At 44.5% G+C, this 18,663-nt stretch overlaps 1 protein-coding gene across 2 annotated transcripts in view; it reads right to left on the reverse strand.

The window, feature by feature from the left end:
* Positions 1-18,663, reverse strand: part of RPTOR (regulatory associated protein of MTOR complex 1) — a gene marked incomplete at its 5' end in the record, with an annotated part of 112,971 nt that overhangs the window by 81,804 nt on the left and 12,504 nt on the right. For both annotated transcript variants that reach the window (XM_080629283.1, XM_080629282.1), the window contains 2 exons: positions 1,337-1,495; positions 17,785-17,867. In XM_080629283.1, the coding sequence (XP_080485409.1) occupies positions 1,337-1,495; positions 17,785-17,867 (242 nt within the window). The remainder of the gene's footprint in view (positions 1-1,336; positions 1,496-17,784; positions 17,868-18,663) is intronic.

Raw genomic sequence — 18,663 nt, forward strand, 5'->3', positions numbered from 1 at the left:
TGCAGTCCCTCAGAAATCTCAGCAATGAGCCTTGTAGCAATGAACCTACAGGAGTCCATCCCCAGTTCTTTCTATATATCTTACTATCTCTCCAATCAAAAGAGTTCAGGAACACTTTGTTTGCTGATCTGCAAAGCAGAAATTAACCATTCAAAGCACTATAAACACCGTCATGTCCTGCCTGGTGAAGCCCTGCACTCGTTGAGCTGCTGTGATTAAAACTCAGGAAAAGAAATAAAACTGAAAATACTTTCTGCTCCCCTTCACGCTGTCTCTGACCCCACGTTATTGAACTGATTTCTGAAGTGTGTGTTTCCTTCTGAAGAGGAAGGGTGTGAGGAAGAAGAGCGGGCACCTCCCCACACTCCCACTCCATGCAGAGACACTCCTCGCTACCACCTTTTTGACAAAGCATGCATATAGGTCAGGTTTACATTCTAATCAAACAAATGTGGATGAGGATCAGATTATTTATTTACTACTGTCCTCATCATCTGTCAGGCTAGATTAAACATCAAAAGGAAAACTTGCTTCCTAGGTGAACCCTCAACAGTGAAGGTAACCAAAGGCATTTGTACTACAGCAAGCACAGCTTGTCAAAAGCCATGAAAAATTAAACTCAAGGAAATGCTGTCATGTCTGTCTGAGGAGAGAAGGTTTTGAAAGCCTACATTAGTTTAGCTACTAGCTTGTCAAGTGCCTTATCCAAACCACACTGTATTCCTTCCTCTTTCACAGGCCTCTCCAGCAGCATTTGAACACTGTGAACTGAACAAAGTGACCAAGATGTGCAGCTGAAGTGAATCTACACGATGCTTCCTGAATGTTTTCTCCTTTTCAATCTAGGTATCTCCAGAAGTAGAGCTAGCCATACAGTTTATTGTCCTCATGCAGTATCTCTAGGTGGTTTGAACAAGGGCTGTTCAGAACTCATAGACATTTGAAGCCTAAGCTTTATGGTAAGAAGATAATGATCAGTCAGGGATGTCAGGCAGCAAAGCCAAGTCTCACTGTTTGCTCAGACACAACTGAGCTGGGTGCTACATCTGAAAAGCAGAGGAGGCAAGTAGCAGTAGCTGGTTTTTCAGTGTTCTGCAAATGAGCTTCAGTGCAGCTGAGAGAAGACCCTCCTGCTCTGCTGGGAGCTGAGGGACAACCTGTTTGGTCTCCCAGAACTTCAAGAACAGGAAGAAACAAACAGCTCTCAGCAGGGAACCAAACAACTGTGAACGAATTTTAAACCCTGAAAATCCAGCTGTTCTCTAACAGAACACTTCAACATCGTCCCTGCAGTGAACAAGATTGGGCTGTTGAGCACTGCTTTGCAAGGACTCACCTTGTTGAAGACCCAGATCTCCCCATTGACAGTTGGCCTGGGAACGCCGTGGCCGTTGTAGTGGAAAAGCACCCGCTCCTCCTTGGCATTCCGACGCAGAGATGTGCACAGCTTCTTAACCTCATCCACCGTAGGGTCAAGACTCTGCTTGTACCTGGCCTGGTAACATAAATGGAAGATAACAGATAAGAATGGAAGATAAGATTTTAGGTGTAACACAAAATCTGTTCAAGATGCAGGGACACAGTTAAGATCATAGATTCATAGAATGGGTTGGAGGAACCTTAAAGCTCATCCAGTTCCAACCCCCTGCCATGGGCAGGGACACCTTCCACTAGATTGCTCAAGATAGAAGCATGTGTATAAATTGGTTACTTTGGAAAACACAAAACATTTACTATTGCAATATAAACATATAAATCTAAAACCATAGCTGAATAAAAGGGTGTCTGCTGCTGGTGTGGTGGTTGCACACAGACAGTAACAACAGAGGTTTGAGGGAGTTCATCCCATCTCTGAACAAAAGCCGATGCTTGCTTTTGGGTAAATTTTCTATCCAATGTTATCACAACTTGGGCTGTGGACACTATATTCTCCTTCCTACCTACACAGCTCTATAAGCACATAAATCAGAGCACACTGCTATGTTTGAGGAAGAAAATAAACTGATAAAAGAAACCCCAATACTTCAAACCCATTCCTACTCATCGAAGTTCAAATGCCAATGGAGCAGCCAGTTTGTCCCACTCCAAAGCGCACTTTTTGAAGCAAGGTGAAATAATAACAAAAAGTTTCTCAAGTTCTTTGAATCACAAAAGCCTGTTTCTTCCTCTCCACAACTGCAGCGAGTGGCTGAGAACCCCGAATCACAAGGGCTTGGAAAAATTCAAGTGATGTGTTGCAATGAAGAGCCAAGTTTAAGAGCAGGACAACCCACACGCACCCCTCCTCCAGAACCACCACTGAGAGCCTGTTTATAAACCACACCAAGACCTCAGAAGTTTGGGCTTTTTAGGTTTTCTTCTATGGCAGGCACAGATCAGAACGCCCTAAATATCACAGTAATAAGGCATGAAGCAGTTATCTATGAAGCTTGAAAAACAGATACCATGCTGCTCAATTAATATACAGCATCTCGAGCCAACAGGCAAGATGGATACAATGAATGGCATCATTTACATGATTACAGCAAGGAAGAAAAGCGAGCAAAAGGAGAGAAGATACTAAGAAAGAGCCAGTGATCTGACACACTCATCCTTTTAGGGAACTTTCCCACGAAGGAAAGATAAGAGGCTTTATTCATCTTCACACGGGTGTGTCCCCCCCCCACTTCTTTATCTCTCCTTTCAGTGTTGTTATGAAGCAGCTGATTTGCAAAACTGTGCACGTTAAATCCTGTCCTGCCTCTGGCAACTTTACAAAGCACCAGCACTGAGCACTTGGTCATTTCTCAGCTCTTTTCCAAAGGAGAACATGCTCATTCGAACACTCCTCACATCCTCGCAGCATAAATATTAAATAGAGCTGCAATTAATGGAGGTGAATTCATACTCTAAACCCAAAGCCTGCAGAACTGAAGATCCAAACTCTAAGCCTATCCTTCCTGCGTGGAGAGATACAAGGCTGAGAGAAGGAAAAGGAGAGGAGGACAGCAGAGGCCAAGTCCTACCTGTCAGCTCAGGGATTTCAGGCTGAGTTTATTACATGACATTCATGTACGTAGGACAGAAACAGGTATTTGAGCATCACCAGAGCACGTGGTGTCTTCCCCCCCAAAAAAAACAAGTATATTCAAGACTTTTTCATTGGTATGCAAAAAATACCAGTAGAAAAGGAGAACTACACTCATTACAAGCAACATCCAGGGCTTGCTCATCTGAGTATGAGGATGCCAGTTGTGGGGGAGAGAAGGCGCTGTTTCATGAGATGCTCTGTGGGACAGGCTGCTGTTTGTAATAACTGTTAAAGCAAATGAGGTCTCCTTCCAGAGAGAACTACAGAAACTGAAGGCTTTGAGAAGAATACAGAGAAACAGGATCAAAACCTTCCTAACCCATGGGCTGCCACCCTGCCCAGTCCAGAGAGCCCACCACAAGTGACCAGCCCTGCGGTGTCTTGTCACATTGAACCACGGACACCCACACAAGCTGTGGTCCAGCAGAATTCACCCATTCGCCAGTTTCACCTCTCCTTTCCCAGCAGGAAGCAGCATTTTTAAACAGTTTTAGTTCTCCTATGAACATTTTGATTTTAGCATCACTAGCTTTTTGATGAATTGTGTCCTTTTGTCACTCTTCTGCACTTCTTTCCATCATCATCCATTGTCTTCCCTGGCAATGTGCTGCATCCTTCTCTTCCACTTCCCAAGAGATGCTTTCAGCAGTAGTTAAAGTTCAGCAGTTGCAAAAGGCAACCAAGTGCCTGATCAAAACCTTGGAAGGATCTGCTGAGCGCAATCTCAGCAACTTCTGTCAAAATCACTGACACACAAGACTTTATGTTTGTTTCCCTTTGTTTTTACAAGCTATTGACCAGTTCCCGGCTGCTGCTGCACCTGCAGACTGTGCTGGCCTCCCCTGCCTTCTACTGTGTGTGGGTAACAGATTTGGTGGTGTTTGGCAGGAGCCTTTGCCTCCTGAGGCGATTACCAGGCAAGACAGCCCAAACTCTGCAGCTGTGCCCAGCTGTGCCTGCTGCTCCCAGCTGATGCTGCAACAGCAGCATTAGAGTTGTCAAAAGCCCAACCCAGCGCTGTGATGGGCAAGCATGAAACTGCTGACGGTGATGTCAGCTGCCTTCCTGGTTCAATGTGATTTTCTGATCACCTCAGTGTCTTGCTGAGGAGCTGCTGTCAAAAGCAATAGCTTTGTGGTGGCCCCCATCCACGCGATCCTCATTATTCTGCTCACAGAGGCAAAATTTAGGGTTTTGCTTGTTCCTGTAATATTGCCACACTTTTATGAAACACTCATCATTTTTTCCAACCTTTTTGCTGTACACTCGGTTAAAAACACGCTTGTGATGTTAATTTTTAAGACATTTCAATTTTCAGTATGCCACAAGCTCCTTCCCTGATTGTTACAAATGTTTTCCCCTAACACAGCTTAGTTCTTGCTTATGATGATTTATAATCTTTTCTGCTTTATTCCTCAGAGCAACTCTGCTGCTCAAGGTGAACCTCTGCGTAAATGGGACATCACAGGATGCGCAGCTGCTGTGCTGTGACTCGCATCAGGTCTGAATCCCAGTTTCTAAGTGCAGAAAAGACACTGAACCTGCGACTGCCATGCGCACAGTCAGCCTTCTTAGTGTGATTTAATTACAAGGAATCAAAGCAATCCAATTATTCCAAGAGAGTGTTTTTTGGAACAATGCCCGACTTTGAAAAACAGAAATCTAAAAAGCCCTCCAAAGAAGTAAGTTACTGAAAAACAGGAGTCGTGAAACCGGCAGTTTTGAGAGCCAGGTTCGTGCTACCTCTCCTGGCTATGTGTGCCCAGAGCCTCCAGCCCAGCACACAAACCCCTTGCTACTGCTCAGGGGATCAAGGTCATAGAAGGGTTTTGTTTGAGTTGGAAGGAACCTTAAAGCTCCTCCAGTTCCAACCCCTGCCACAGGCAGGGACACCTTCCACTAGAGCAGCTTGCTGCATCCAACCTGGCCTTGAACACTGCCAGGGATGGGGCAGCCACAGCTTCTCTGGGCACCCTGTGCCAGAGCCTCAGCACCCTCACAGGGAAGAACTAATATGAGTATAAAGCCATTCCCTCTTGTCCTATCCCTACATGCCCTCCCTTGACCTGCTGCTCACGCTATGCAAAGAATAAAACAATAACCCTGCAGCCAGAGATGTTTCTCAGGTGTCCAAAGACCTGCTAATGACAGACACTAAACCCCCTGGATTTAGTTTTTAAGTGAAAATGTAAAATTGAATTACTTCCGTTTCCACCTTTTATGGGACAACTGTCAGTTTGATGCAACATGTGCCTCCAGTGTCTGGAACAAACTGGCTTAGACATATAAAACAGGTGTCTATGTGTCGGACAGCTTTAAGGCCCCTTCCAACCCAAACCAGGCTGTGATGCTACGAGGAAATCTTTAATTATATCTGTACAATTGTTCTGGAGAATCAAAAAGCCCTGCAAGATATCCAGGGACTGGCAAAAGGACCTGGAGAAAGCTCATGCAGAGCACCAGTAGCTGTTCTGGCTGACCAGGAGCTGGGAATAAGCTTTGGGAAGTCTATGACTGAGGTGTAACTTGCTGGAAGCAGCTACAGGTCAACACAGCCATCACCAACCACAGTCACCACAAGACACAAGGCCAGCAGACCTCCCACAGCCCTACAGCATCTGCAGGAGTGGCAGAACAAAGAGTGTAAACTAAATTAACTCAAGTATTACGTTACTGCGCAGGGTAACCTCAGCTGAAGATTGTCAGGGCATCAGGAAGCGTGGCAGCAGTAAGCATTGATGTAAATGAATCCAGAGGAAATCCAGAGGGTTCCCAGGTCTGTGCTGAGCACACTGGTGGTGATAATAATAAACAAACAGAACCATACATAACCCCCGCAGGGAAGAGCCCATTTAGCATCTGCAATGAGGATGCCACACTTTTGTTAATTAAACTCTAATCTTCTGGAGGGGCTTTAAAGAAATCAAAGTGAATGGAGATGAGAGACCATATCTTTTTGATATAAACCCATTCTGATCCCCGAAGACATTGAGCAAGATCTTAACACGAGATTTGGAGGAGCCCACGTGTAAAGAGTTGCTTCTAAAACAGGCGGTGGGGTGAGAAAAACATGAATTCTGTCCATGGAGGGAAATCGCTGTGAAGCTCAAGGGGATCAGTTTTGTAGCCCAAATCACCCAACACATTAATAACCACCACTGGAAAGCAGGGAGCAGAAAAACAGCAGGCTGGTGATGTCATTGGGCTACTCAGGATTATTGTGGACAGACCCTGCAGTAGGGAGTGCTTCAGCAGCAGTGAGGAAGAGGAGATCCAACATCATGTTTAAAAGCTGTGTTACAAGGAACAAACAGCTTTCCAATTTTACACAGAGAACACCTGGCCTTGAACTCCATCCTCGCACTCCAAGCAAGATCCTGGGAGCATGAGGAGCCGTTCTGGACACACATCAGCCCATCACAGTCATGAAAGCAGGTACAGAGATAGAAATCGTTAAGGAAGCAAGAAAGAAGCCCCAAAGCACATCGCCACTGCAGGGACCCAGCAAGCACCCACACCTTGCAGGTGGTCTGGTGGGTTTCTCAGGTATGCAATGGCGCTCACAAGAGGAATGATTCAAAGCCCTGGGATGCATCTGCCAGGAGAAACGATGCAGAAGCTGCAAGTGACAGTGGCCTCTAAATGAGACCAATTATGGATTATCCATTTTCTCTTGGTTGCTATTATCTGTTCCCACACAGGAACCAGGGAAACTAAAATGAAAACATCTATTGACAATGTTTAGAGCAAAAGACCCGACACAGCTTCACTAAACCCTGCAGACAGACATGTCCTTGCCATAGAATAGCATTGTTCAACCCCTGCTTTGAATCACTTCAAACTTTTCCATTCATGAACTCCTGGAAGAACAGCATGTGAAGGGCAGTAAAACACCACAATCCACCTCCAGCTCAGAAGCCATCAAGCGTGGGAGATCCATGCTCAGGTTCCTCATGTGAGAGGTTTTTTACGAGTCCACCTTGGCTGGTACCCACCAGCGTCCTGGATCAGAGCAGCACAGCTCCTGTTCTCCAGCACAGCCCAGTTCCCTGCCCAGAGAGATCTCAGTCGCTGCCTCGTCAGTCACCACTGACACATCATCTCACTCACTCTACACTTGGCAGGGGCAGCACTAGGATTAACCTAAGGGAGGGATAAACTTCTACTGAGAGGTTGAGCTTCCCCCAAGACCCCTGTGGGTCTGCATCTGACACCACCCTCTCTAAGCCCCTTCTTCCACAAACTTCCCAAACACACCAACAATTCAGGTTCCCAGTAACTTTCACTGCAAGTTCATACCCACTAATTTACTTTCAGTTCACTAGTACAGACTTTTCATGCTGCTGTTCTACCCACTCTTCTTTTTCTTCCCCCAAATATGACACTGCTTTGGCCTGCTCCCAAGTCGTCTGATGTTGAAGCTGTTTTAGCTAGAAACTACACACTTCATTCATAACAAAACCACTTTGCTCTTTGGAGCATCCAAACCCATTATTAATTTCTCAATCCTGTGATTTACCGTGATTTAATTTTAATACTTACTAAACCACATCTTTTTTCTTGCATCAAAGAAAGATTTAGGATCCTGAATTTGCACAGGCTTTGGAAACACGTCAAAGAAGAGACAAATTTAGAACTGTACAAGAACACTTTTGGTTTTGCACAGTTTCACAATAAATGAACAATCTACACAGAAAATTCTTCTCTCCTGAGCAGTGGAATCAAGTCAAATTTCCCCCAACTTTACTGCTCATTTTTGTGTTTCCGCCTCATCAGATGCAATCTCAGGCTGAGGGTTTGGGTGTTAACGGTGTTTTCTCTGCCCTCCCTAACTGGTAGCTGTTAATGAGCTATTAATGAGTTGAGTAGGAGTTGGGCTGAGGCCCCAGCCTGCTCCTCAGCTGACCAGAGCAGCAGCACAGCCAGTTCCTGCCTCCACGCAGCTCTTCCCACATCAATGTTTAGGACTACATTTAAATCCCGATTTCTCCCCCTCATTTCAAAAGGGCAGGTGATGTGTTATGGTGCTAGGATGTTGGGTAGGTGCAAGATGCAACCCCACACTGCATGCTTGTAAAAGCCTGACTTCCTCAGGAAATCAGCCAGGAGTATATTCAATCTTTGGAATTCATGTAGTGACATGTTCTGCACTTCCCCATCCAAGCGTCTGTTTAGAATAACCCTTGCTACATCAATAACAAGTATGTCTTGTAATAAATCTGGATCCTTTTCCCTAAAGGAAAGCTGACATTTCATCCAAAAGCAACGTACTCCAACTGCTGCTGTCTTCCCCATCCATCCCAAACAGAGAAAGCAGCAGCACAACCTCAGCAGGACAGAAACCCTTCACAGGCTCACAGGACCTCACAATCACTCCAGTTTGCATGCCTGGGAAGGAGAGTGGTTTGTGCCAAGGGACCTGGCAAACCTGCCTAGCAGGGAGCTGGGGGAGGAGCCTGCACTCACAGGGGGGTTGGAATATCACCACACTTGCACTAATGCAACTTTGCTGTCAGCGTCCTTACGCTGAGTGCCAGAGCAGGATGGTGCTGTGCTGGGTGCCAGCCTGCAGAATGTGGCAGCCGAGATGTGAGAAGCTGCAGAAGCACGTTACGTGGTAACTTCAGAGATCGATTCAGCAGTGTGAGAAGTGATTTCAATTTATTCCTACTACCAATCCATCATAAACTCAATTGCCTCTAAGTGCAGGCTGATATGACCACAATAACTCTCAGGTTAGAGACATGCAGGCAAACACAAATGGGGCTGAGCCATATTCACAGGCTGCAAGCTTTCTATTTACTTCTTTTTAAACACCTTTTAGGTGGTTTGATCTTAGGCTGTGGCCACATGAAATGACCCTGATGTAAACTCCCGAGGATTAATCATAGATAATAAAAAAGTTGCATATTTAAATACAAGGGAGCATCCGGAAATCCCAAATGGATGCTGTGAGCAACAGCTTAACCTGGTTAACACAGGCCATAAAAAAATGGTTCTGATAAAATTAATAGTTACTGCTAACTTGAAAAATATTAATTACAGTGACATGCACTGTGACTTACAGACACCTCAGCTCAAATGCTAAACCAAGCCCTAAGGAAGACTCTTGCAAGTCTTTGGCAAGTCCTCAGCAGGTATCTGATTGCCTTTAAAAATCCATCTCCCTCTCCTCTGTGCCAGGATACTCACAAGCAGCCCAAGATTCCAACAGCTTCATTTGCCAGATGTCTTGGAGCAAATGCATTGTAAGCGTGGAGCATTTATTCACTGGACTGTAGTCAGCAGTGGAGTGACTTTACCTTTACTCTGCAGAGCCTCTGACCTTGCTTTTAAGTCCAATGTGAAATGAATTCCAAAGAACCTGATCCTCATTATGTGGATTCAGGATTCAACAATGCTTCCAAGAAACTTCCTTTGAGCACTGTGTTCCTGAGAGCTGATGTTGACAGGGAAGACAAAAAACAAGACTACCAACCTTGAGTATGCTATAACAGATTCAGGTGACAGGGGTGTTTCTCTGCAATTACCAGCTGCTAACACACAAGTTTGCTCCAAGATGCACAGGATTCAACCCCCAGCCTACCCGGTACAAGCCCTCCCAGTCTGATCAAATAAAACAAACGTCCTGAGACGGCTGGTAAAGAATGGGTTATTTTTAAATAGAAGGAATTGTCAAACAACTTAAAGCTGCTTCTTACACGCTAGATCTTGCCCCTCAGCCTGATGCCACTGTGATGGCTGTGATGAGGCACAGCACAAAATGCTCTGACAGGATTTGGAGTACACACCAGGACACATCCTTAAAACCTGCTTAGTCAAATAACAGCGCTCCTAAGCAGCAGCGTCATTTGAGCACTGTTCCTTCTTTGTAACCGCTATTTTAAGAGCTCTTTAAAGTTTCAGGCTCTGCACCTCCTTATTTCTTAAATATAAACTTAGACACCATCCGGAGCCCAGCTTAGGCTGCAGATCCTCAAACTCATTTTTCTGTGCTGGTCAAAGCTCTTCATTTTCACCAGAAGGAACAACTGAGCTGTATTCACACGAGGACAAGAAGTTCATCTTCTCAGTGCTAAGTAATTATGTAGTAATTTCAGGTTTTCCTCTGGCTGCAGAGTAATTGTTTAATGAAGCAATGTGCAGACTAACAAAGAGCCTAATGAGTCAGGAGAAGGAAAAACAAGCATTTAGAGGTTTAGGCTTTGTTAGGATCCCTATGAAAGGAGTTAAACCCAAAGTATTTCAGGCTGTCCTCATTCTGCCTTAGGGATGAGCAGGAACATATATAAAAATGTAACTAGTTTGCTTTGTTACTGCTCTGAGTTTTGCATGAAACTAACGCCTATTCAGAAAGAAGCTGCAGATGCCTAATACCAAATCATCTGCATGTCCAAGTTTGCAGTGACTCAATCCCAGTGGATATCCAGTGGTGTTCATCGGGTTAAGAGAACCAGGGTCTATGGTGGCAGCTCACGGAAGGCTCCTCCCTGTCTCCCATCCCCAGGATTCACAGCTCCAGGAACACAAAGACAAGGGATTTTTAAATAGGTCACACAGAGGCTGGGTGGTAATTACAGAAAAACGTTAATCAGATTGGAGCCCCAGAGCTGCTTATCTCTTGCAAGAAGCCTTCCTAATATCAGGTCTTTCTGCCCACCTCAGGACAAACTGCCATGAAGAGTACAATGGTCATATGGAAACACCCTGGAATACACAAATCTTGCTTGTTGCCAATTCTGGCCTCATTCTGATGACAAAATACAAAACAAAAAGAGGAAATAGAACACATGTGAATGGATCTTATTGTCAGAAGACTGGGGAAAGCAAAGCCAGAGCAAGCGTAGTCACTGAAAGCCTGTTGTCTTTACAGCTTCTGAACACACTTCTCTACACCAGCCCATGCCTGTATCTGTTTCCCTTTTTGTGCCTCAGTTTTCCACCAGAATCTCAGCAAAATCAGTATAAACTACGTTAACTGCTGCAACTTCACAGCTTCCACTTCATTTTTAGTGCTTTGTTAAAGATTTATCATATTGTTTTCCACTATCAAAAGAATTAAAACAATTCTACCCAGCCCAAGCCCCAGAACTGCAGCAGGCAGACTCCCCACTTGTACCGTGTACTCCCAAATCCTTTGGTTATCACTGCTTTAGGACAGCTTAATGTACATGTGGTACAGCTACTCCCATGTGAAGCAGTTACTTCAGCAGCACCTACTGCTACAATTCAGGCTACAAAGCTCCAGGCAGTCCATGCAGTGGTTTCAGATGGGAAAATCTTTACAGTTGCTCACTGGGACTTCCTCTGGGTGCTCAGTGCCCTGGTAACAGAAGAAAATAGGTGGCCCAGTTCAGATTCTTCAGCCCAAAAGAGCTGAAAGTAGCTCTTTGGTGGTGGATTAAACTGAACCATGGTCTTGTGCCCTCCCAGGCCACACTGTGCTGTGGAGGAGCAGATGGCAAGGTTGCAGAGTGCTCTCACAGAACTACAAGTCAGAACTCCTGCTTTATTTGCCCTAATTTTCTCCGTAATCACAAGACACAAAGAAGTGGCTTTCAGCATCCACCACGCTTACAATGCGTGCTTTTCTGGCTAAACCACCAGTGCTTCTAGAGGGACATCTTGTAACAACAGCACAGGGTTACAGTCACACCCAGAACAGTACCAGCACAACCTCTCAGGTAGAATGAGAACATGGATGAGTGGTTTTGCAATTGTACTTGTTGACCCCTCTCCTACAACAGACTTTTTTTTTCCCTCTGGAAAAACTGCTGAAGACAGTTGATCTTTAACAAGACAGCAAAGGCTTGATACAGCAGCAATTCTGCAGAGCCTCAAAGAGCTGCCAAATTCAAGAGGCTGTCAGGAACTCAGAAACAACAGAGTCCTCTTAGGAAAACCTGCTTTTGTTAAACAAGGTCACAGTGTCTTTTTTTAATTTCTCCTCTGCTTTTGTTGTTACTGTTACATGTTCCCACATGGGCAGAGTACAGAGACCAAGTTTTGCATTTTCCCCTTTGGAATTCTAGAGGATCTTTTGCCGGAGCAATTAATATTTGCTGTTGTTTTAAAAGGAAAAACCCTACAGAAATGAAGGCAGAGGATGACTCACAGAGACCAGTAATTAGGCCATGTGTTCAATTATCTTTCCTGCTTAACTAGTTACTCTGTAGGAAATGCTCAACCTTTGATGTGCAGCAGCAACTTACCAATTCATTAGGCAGAAAGAAGCAATGCAAAGAAGGAAACCTCAGGAACTGTATCAAAGCCCAGAGATATCTAATGAGGGAAACAACAGCATCAACAACAGAAAACAGGCACCAAAAAGGTGGAGGCTTCAAATTACCTGTTTCAGCTATCTTGGCTGCACTTCCTTTGAAATTAAAACTGTCGGGAAGCAGACAAGAAGAGAGAAAGAGGCAGCCTCGTTTGATCAGAAATGCATCACTGTTTCCTTGAAAGCTTGCCACAAAGAATACAATCTACCTGTATTGTAGGAGACTCCTCACAGACCATCCCTCGTGGGTGGATGGAAGCTGCAGGAGGCAGCACTCCACCTACTACACCGGATTAGGGAAAAATTGGAAAACCCTTTATTTAAAAACCTGTACAGTTAAGCACAATGGGACACACACTGCTGGGAGTCTCAGCCTGACACCAACAGCTTGGGAGAATCAGGAATACAGTTCAGCTAACTGCCTACCATATCTATTAATGTCCCACAGAGAAGGAGCAGCCAGGTCTGCCTGGAATGAGTACCGAGGTCCTCAGTTTCCTTAGGCCCACTCCAATAAGAGATTGCTGCAGTTGCTCCTCCTTGGCTATGTCACCTCTTTGAGCTGAGTGAAAAAACGGGTACAACCACGCAAATGAAATGGGCTGGAAAGACCTTGAACATGCCCTGATCTGCCAAGTTCAGATGTGTTACTGCCTGTCTCTCAATAAGTGGCACTAATGAAAGTAACAGAGCATCCAAAAGAGATCTGCATAGGGACAGAAGCAAAACTGCTGCATTAACACCCCATCCTCAGTGACTGGGGATGCTGTGGATGCAGGAGTTCTCAAAACCCAGTGTCTGCTTCCAAGCCACCCTTCCCAAAGGCTTTTAAAAGTCAATTTAATCTTGCCTTCTAGATTTATCCAGCTCTTCCCCTACCTGCGATTTTTATTCCCTTTCATAGGTCATGGTTCTCCTTCACTCCAGGGGTGTCTGTTCAGGAGGAGCTATAATGAAATACAACTAATTCCATCAATCAAAACAGTGCAGGTGGCTGTCATAGCAAAAAAGGAGGAAGCAGGAAGAGAACAAGGGGGACAGCAAGGAGTTAAACTCAAATTAGAAAACTCAATACTGCAATTGACCTTGTTTTATTTAGGCAAGTGGGTATAAAGGGAAAAAAATTCTTTGGGGTGGCACATTGAGTGACATGAGAGAGAGAAAGGTCGGTCTTGAGAATTTTCTGGTCAGTTTGGAGTTAAAGAAAGAAACTGGTCATAGGCATTGCCAAGCGAAAGAAAAAATAATCTATAATTTCATGCAAATTTAATCAGCATATGCTCCAGAGCACCTCATACCACATCCTGAATTATGTAACATGTGCATCATGCAACCTACAGTTCTGCTCTAGCTACACAGCCCCATTCTCAAAGGCAAACACACTGCAATGAAAACGAAGGAAACTTTATTGCCCGGGGAAGGCCAGAAGCCAAGTGATGAGGTGTCCATTATGAGAGAGGGGAGGGGAAAAAGGAAAAGTCAGGCATCCTTCTAAGGCAGCAGCAAAGAGCAGCCTCAGCTCGCAGCATCGTGTGCAGTGCCACATACCAGGATCCTTTTACACAGTGTAACTGGTGCTCCCTGTACTGCAGCTCAGCCCAGAGAACTCCAGCCAAGAGGATGCAGAAAACCACGCTCCCAAGCTGGTCCACATGGAAAGGACCAGGGTGCTGTGCAGAGATCAGCAGCACCACCTCCACCTCTCCACTCACCCCTTTGTTCCGGCACTGCAGAGTGCTGCAGCACAGAGCCCAGGTCCCTGCTCTGCTGGTAAATGGGTGTAAACTGGAACTTAAGTAAGAGTAACTTCTGCTCATAAAATCCCCACTAGCGACTGCATCTCCATAAAGCATCCACTGCAGCAGCACTCGGAATTCATAGTCTATTATTCCTGTTTCAAACAAAGTCTGTTGACTTTTAAACTAAGGAAAGTTCCTGCCTTTTGAGTGGCACAACGTGCACCGCTGCCAAGAAAACTGAATTTGCATCCAGACAAGGGGGAAAATGGTTGCTACTTACTGCCAGCACCAGCAAACTACTGCTATCCCTGGTCACCTACACAGCACTGCACCTAACACAGGCAGTGCTCTGCAAAGGGGAAGAAATGAAGATCAGCAGCAGAGAAATACCATTTCAACAGATCGATTCTTATCCAAATATTTGAAATCCAGAGCACATGAAGAATCTCCAGTGGAAATTCAAAGTGGTTTGTTCTGGGCAATTAAAGTGATATAAGGTGCAGTCTCTGCTAAAGGCTCTCCTTGTCCATGGGGTTCACCAGCCATTTCCTACCCCCCCAGGGTGACCCTCATTGGCCAGAAGAGAATCCCAGGGAAGGTTATTCCCCTCCATCAGGCTGCATGTGGGGAGGGAGAGGGGCCCTGGGCTCTTTCACTCATCTCCTCCTCCCATCCTTAGCTGCCTCAGCAACCCCTTTTACCTCCCATAACTGAGCCTGCTTTCCAGATTACGCTCAGGGTTAACCCCTTTCATGCCCAATGGAACTCAAACCCCATGACCCAAGGTAACTCTAGGTAAGAGCTGTCTTGTTTTTCTTTCCACTTTCTCCCTAGCATCTAAATTCTCTTTGCACTGAGTTCAAATAACTCTTACTTGTTCCGTCAATTCTTGATGAAGACAGACAAAGGCAAGAGCTTTGTCATCTCCCCTCTTCCCCCAGTGAAATTTTCTTCTGAGAATTGCAATGAAATGACAGGATATTGTTTAACTGCAGCATTTTGCAGATGAAACAACGGCTGGAGTGGTTTTTACTCCCGCAGCACACAAATTTATGTTGCTACACAGTAATAAAGCAAAGCCTTAAATTTAATCAGGACAAATACTTCAGGCAATGGCAAGCTGATAGATTATTTAGAAAGGGACTCGATAAGAGCTGGAAGGAAATATGCCTCAGCTTGGGAGTCTCCAGAAACAAAGAATTTTCACACTTAGCCCTTGTTAAGCTTTTCCATCTAAGCTGTTTGTATTTAGTGCATTTGAACAACCTCCAAGGGTTATAAGCAGACAGGGGCTGCACTGGAAGGGGTGTCACAGGGCTCCACACAGCATTTACTGCTGACATCATCCCCTGAGCAGGGGCTCCCTCCACTTGTGCACTCACAACCAGCCACTGAGGAGGTGTTTCCCAGTGCAGGACCCCGCTGACAGCCCAGTAACATCAGCTGTGTCATGATTTGGTCTCTCTTGCAGAGTGCCTGCCTTTCCCCAAATTGCCCTCCTTCCGTCAATTCTTCAACCATCCCAAACCACTAAGAAATAGACAAAACTAGATGTATTAGTATTTATATGAAAGGTCTAGGAAATTCAATAATGTTCCTATTGTTTTATTGCAGATGGCACATCAGCTCTTTATTACTGCAGAAAACTCAAGGGCCCTGTAGAGTGCAATAAACCGGTGCGTGTTCAGCTTTGCAATGCTCCACAGGGCTCTGATTTACTGGCCAGAACCCGGCACCTTCCACACAAGCAGCTGAGCTCAGTGATTGCCTTGTGCTCCCTGCAAACCCTTCACGATGAGGTGAGATGAGGTCTGCCCACACAGGGCCCCACTGCTTCCCGGTGCCCACCCTCATTCTCAGTCATATGGGCTCCGTTATTAAAGAGCAGAGAAAAAGATTTGTTTTCACCTTTGCATCAAGATGTTTCCCTCTCCTATTGGATTTCAGACACTATCTGAGTTTTCTACCCAATTCCTGGGCTGCAAGAGACAGTTTAAAGAAAAAAAAGTCGATGTATCAAGAGGAAAACCAGGAAAATCACAAAAGGAAAGCCTCAGTCTCAGATATACACCATCCGTGCTCCAAGACAAGTCCTTATGTAAATACACTTACAAAACACTTCAGGAAAAAGCATTCCCACTGACAGTTACCCACAGATTTAGTAACGTGGGCAATTCTCCACTAAACCCAGAAAGTCTCCTTCAGGACATTGAGGTTTTACTGAATGATAAACCCAGCTCTAGTCAGCCAGCCCTGAATAAAGGAGCAGGGAAATGCCACACAAAGGGCTAAAGAACCAGCACAAACTGCATTTACATTCAAATTGTTCTGAATATAATATTATTTCCATCAAGTTTGAGTTGGAAAGTACAGGAGGGATCTGGAATGCACCCGACAACATTTATCCACAGCCTCTAACCCCACACATGCCAACAAGCCCATTTCTGGTGACAAACACTCTCAGATCCTCAGTGGGGGCAATCTCTCTTCATTGATTTTATAAATGACAAACAAACAAGTAAATAGCTGGAACCCATCTCTATTTAAATAGCAGGACTGATTACAAATACCTAAGGGCACAGCTAACACAAGGGCCTTCTCCTTCCAGGCATCCTATACAGAGGACAGGGAAGTACCAGGAACTTTCCCAATTACAGACCATACTCTTACATTAATGCAACCAGACGTTACAGAGACACTCAGTAGATTATTTATACATTAAATAAAGTAGTGAGTAATGACAGAAACAGGAAGTACAGCCCTGGTGCTGACAAAACCCACACATCATTACTGAAAACAATCTAAAAGGAAGAAGAGAAACCATGTCTCCTTAAGAAAATGAAGACCAGATTAGTGTGCATACTACATCATAAGGGAAAAGATAAATTACAGCCCCCCTGCAGGTAGGTTCATTCACTGAAGTTACTATTTCTGCTCTGCTTACACATTCCATGCTTATAATGATAAATTTATGGTTTAGTAGTCAATAGCCCAGGTACTTTGAAGAGGAATATTCTGACCCAAACTGCCTAGAGCATACAGATAAGGACACGAACATGCTGGGGAATGTTAACAGAGAAGAGGACTCTACAGCTCAGGTTTGAATCTATTTGGAAAATGCTGCAAACTTCAAATGTTATTCTTTAGATCTTCTTGTAGTTTATTTATTGAGACACATGAAACCAGGAACATTGAAAGATCCAGAAGCAAAACACTTCCCTTGTGTGAAAGGTGAGATGTTACCAAAGAGGAAATAATGAGCCAGTTTCTTGCACGCTGCTTTAACCCCCGCTCTGATTCCTAAAGTGCTACTACTACCCCAAACATTCATTTTCACAAACATCTACACACATCATACTTTAGGTAGAATCGGCAGTTACCAAGCTCTGAAATCACATTTCAAAACAAACCCAAGAGCCTTCCTCACCCACTAACTGCACAACATCCACAATAAAGTCAGAGGAACCTGTTTAAAAGAATCACTGTAGAACTTCAAACAACCCCCAGGATGTGATCAAAGAGAGCATGAGCCAAGAGGGGCATCAGCTGAAAAGCCACCAAATTCAACAGTTGCAAGAATTCATTCACACTGATGGAGGAAGGAAGCAACCAATGCTGCAGGACCACCAGGCCACATAACAGACACATGTCTTCATGTGCAGTCTATGCAGAGGGGAAGCCCAAGGAGTACTTACTCTTGGCTGCCAGTTCTCATACTGCTTCTGTAGATTTGCACCAATGGTTTCCAGAGCTTTCTGAGGACCCATTGACAGAGGATCTAGGAAAGAGAACACAAATGAGCATTTCTGACCACACCTGATTCACTCAGCTTGACAAGAAGCAAAAATTATTTCCAATTTTATGTGCATTTAAAACTTTGTGTTTCTGTAGAATTCAGATCTAAAACCTGAGAGACCAAAGTCTACATCAAACCATGGACACCACCCCCTTTGCAGAAGAAAGAAGCCAAAATCTTTCCATCCTCTCCCTCTCCAGTGTTTTGCTTGCAAGAAAAATTGTTTCATGATGTTTTAATGCAGGTTCCTGCACACATTCCATTTCAAATTCACAAACACTGCATTCTTCATGGAAAAATGCATCTCCAGATTCTTCATTCCAGAACAAATTAAACACCATTAAAGACTGTCAAACTTAGAAGATTTCTCTCGATAAGGCAGTAAATACAATTGGGTTTTGAAAGACAGGAAAAGCATTGCATTTGTTTCTTTCATAAGGAAAAAAAGGCTTCTATAGTAAATAACGACAAAAATTTAAACTGGTTAAATGTTTGATGATAAATATATATTCTTGATGAATGCAGAATCCTGCCTCATTTGCTTCCATTGCTGACTGCTCCAGAGAGCACGCTTCAGTTGGAGTTTGAGAAGTTAATTGTGTCACTGGGTAATTACCCCCATTCATCCGCACCAGCACAGCTTCATCTTGTGTGCTTTATCCAAACACCATGGCCATGTAACTGACACTAGTAACAAGCTTCAAAGAAACCAGAAGCTAATATTTTGCTGGTTTATATAAATAATTCTATTAACCAAATCAGTGAGTTATTCAAGGCC

The sequence above is a fragment of the Psittacula echo genome (assembly GCF_963264785.1).
Source record: "Psittacula echo genome assembly, chromosome: 14".
Classification (NCBI taxonomy): Eukaryota; Metazoa; Chordata; class Aves; order Psittaciformes; family Psittacidae; genus Psittacula; species Psittacula echo.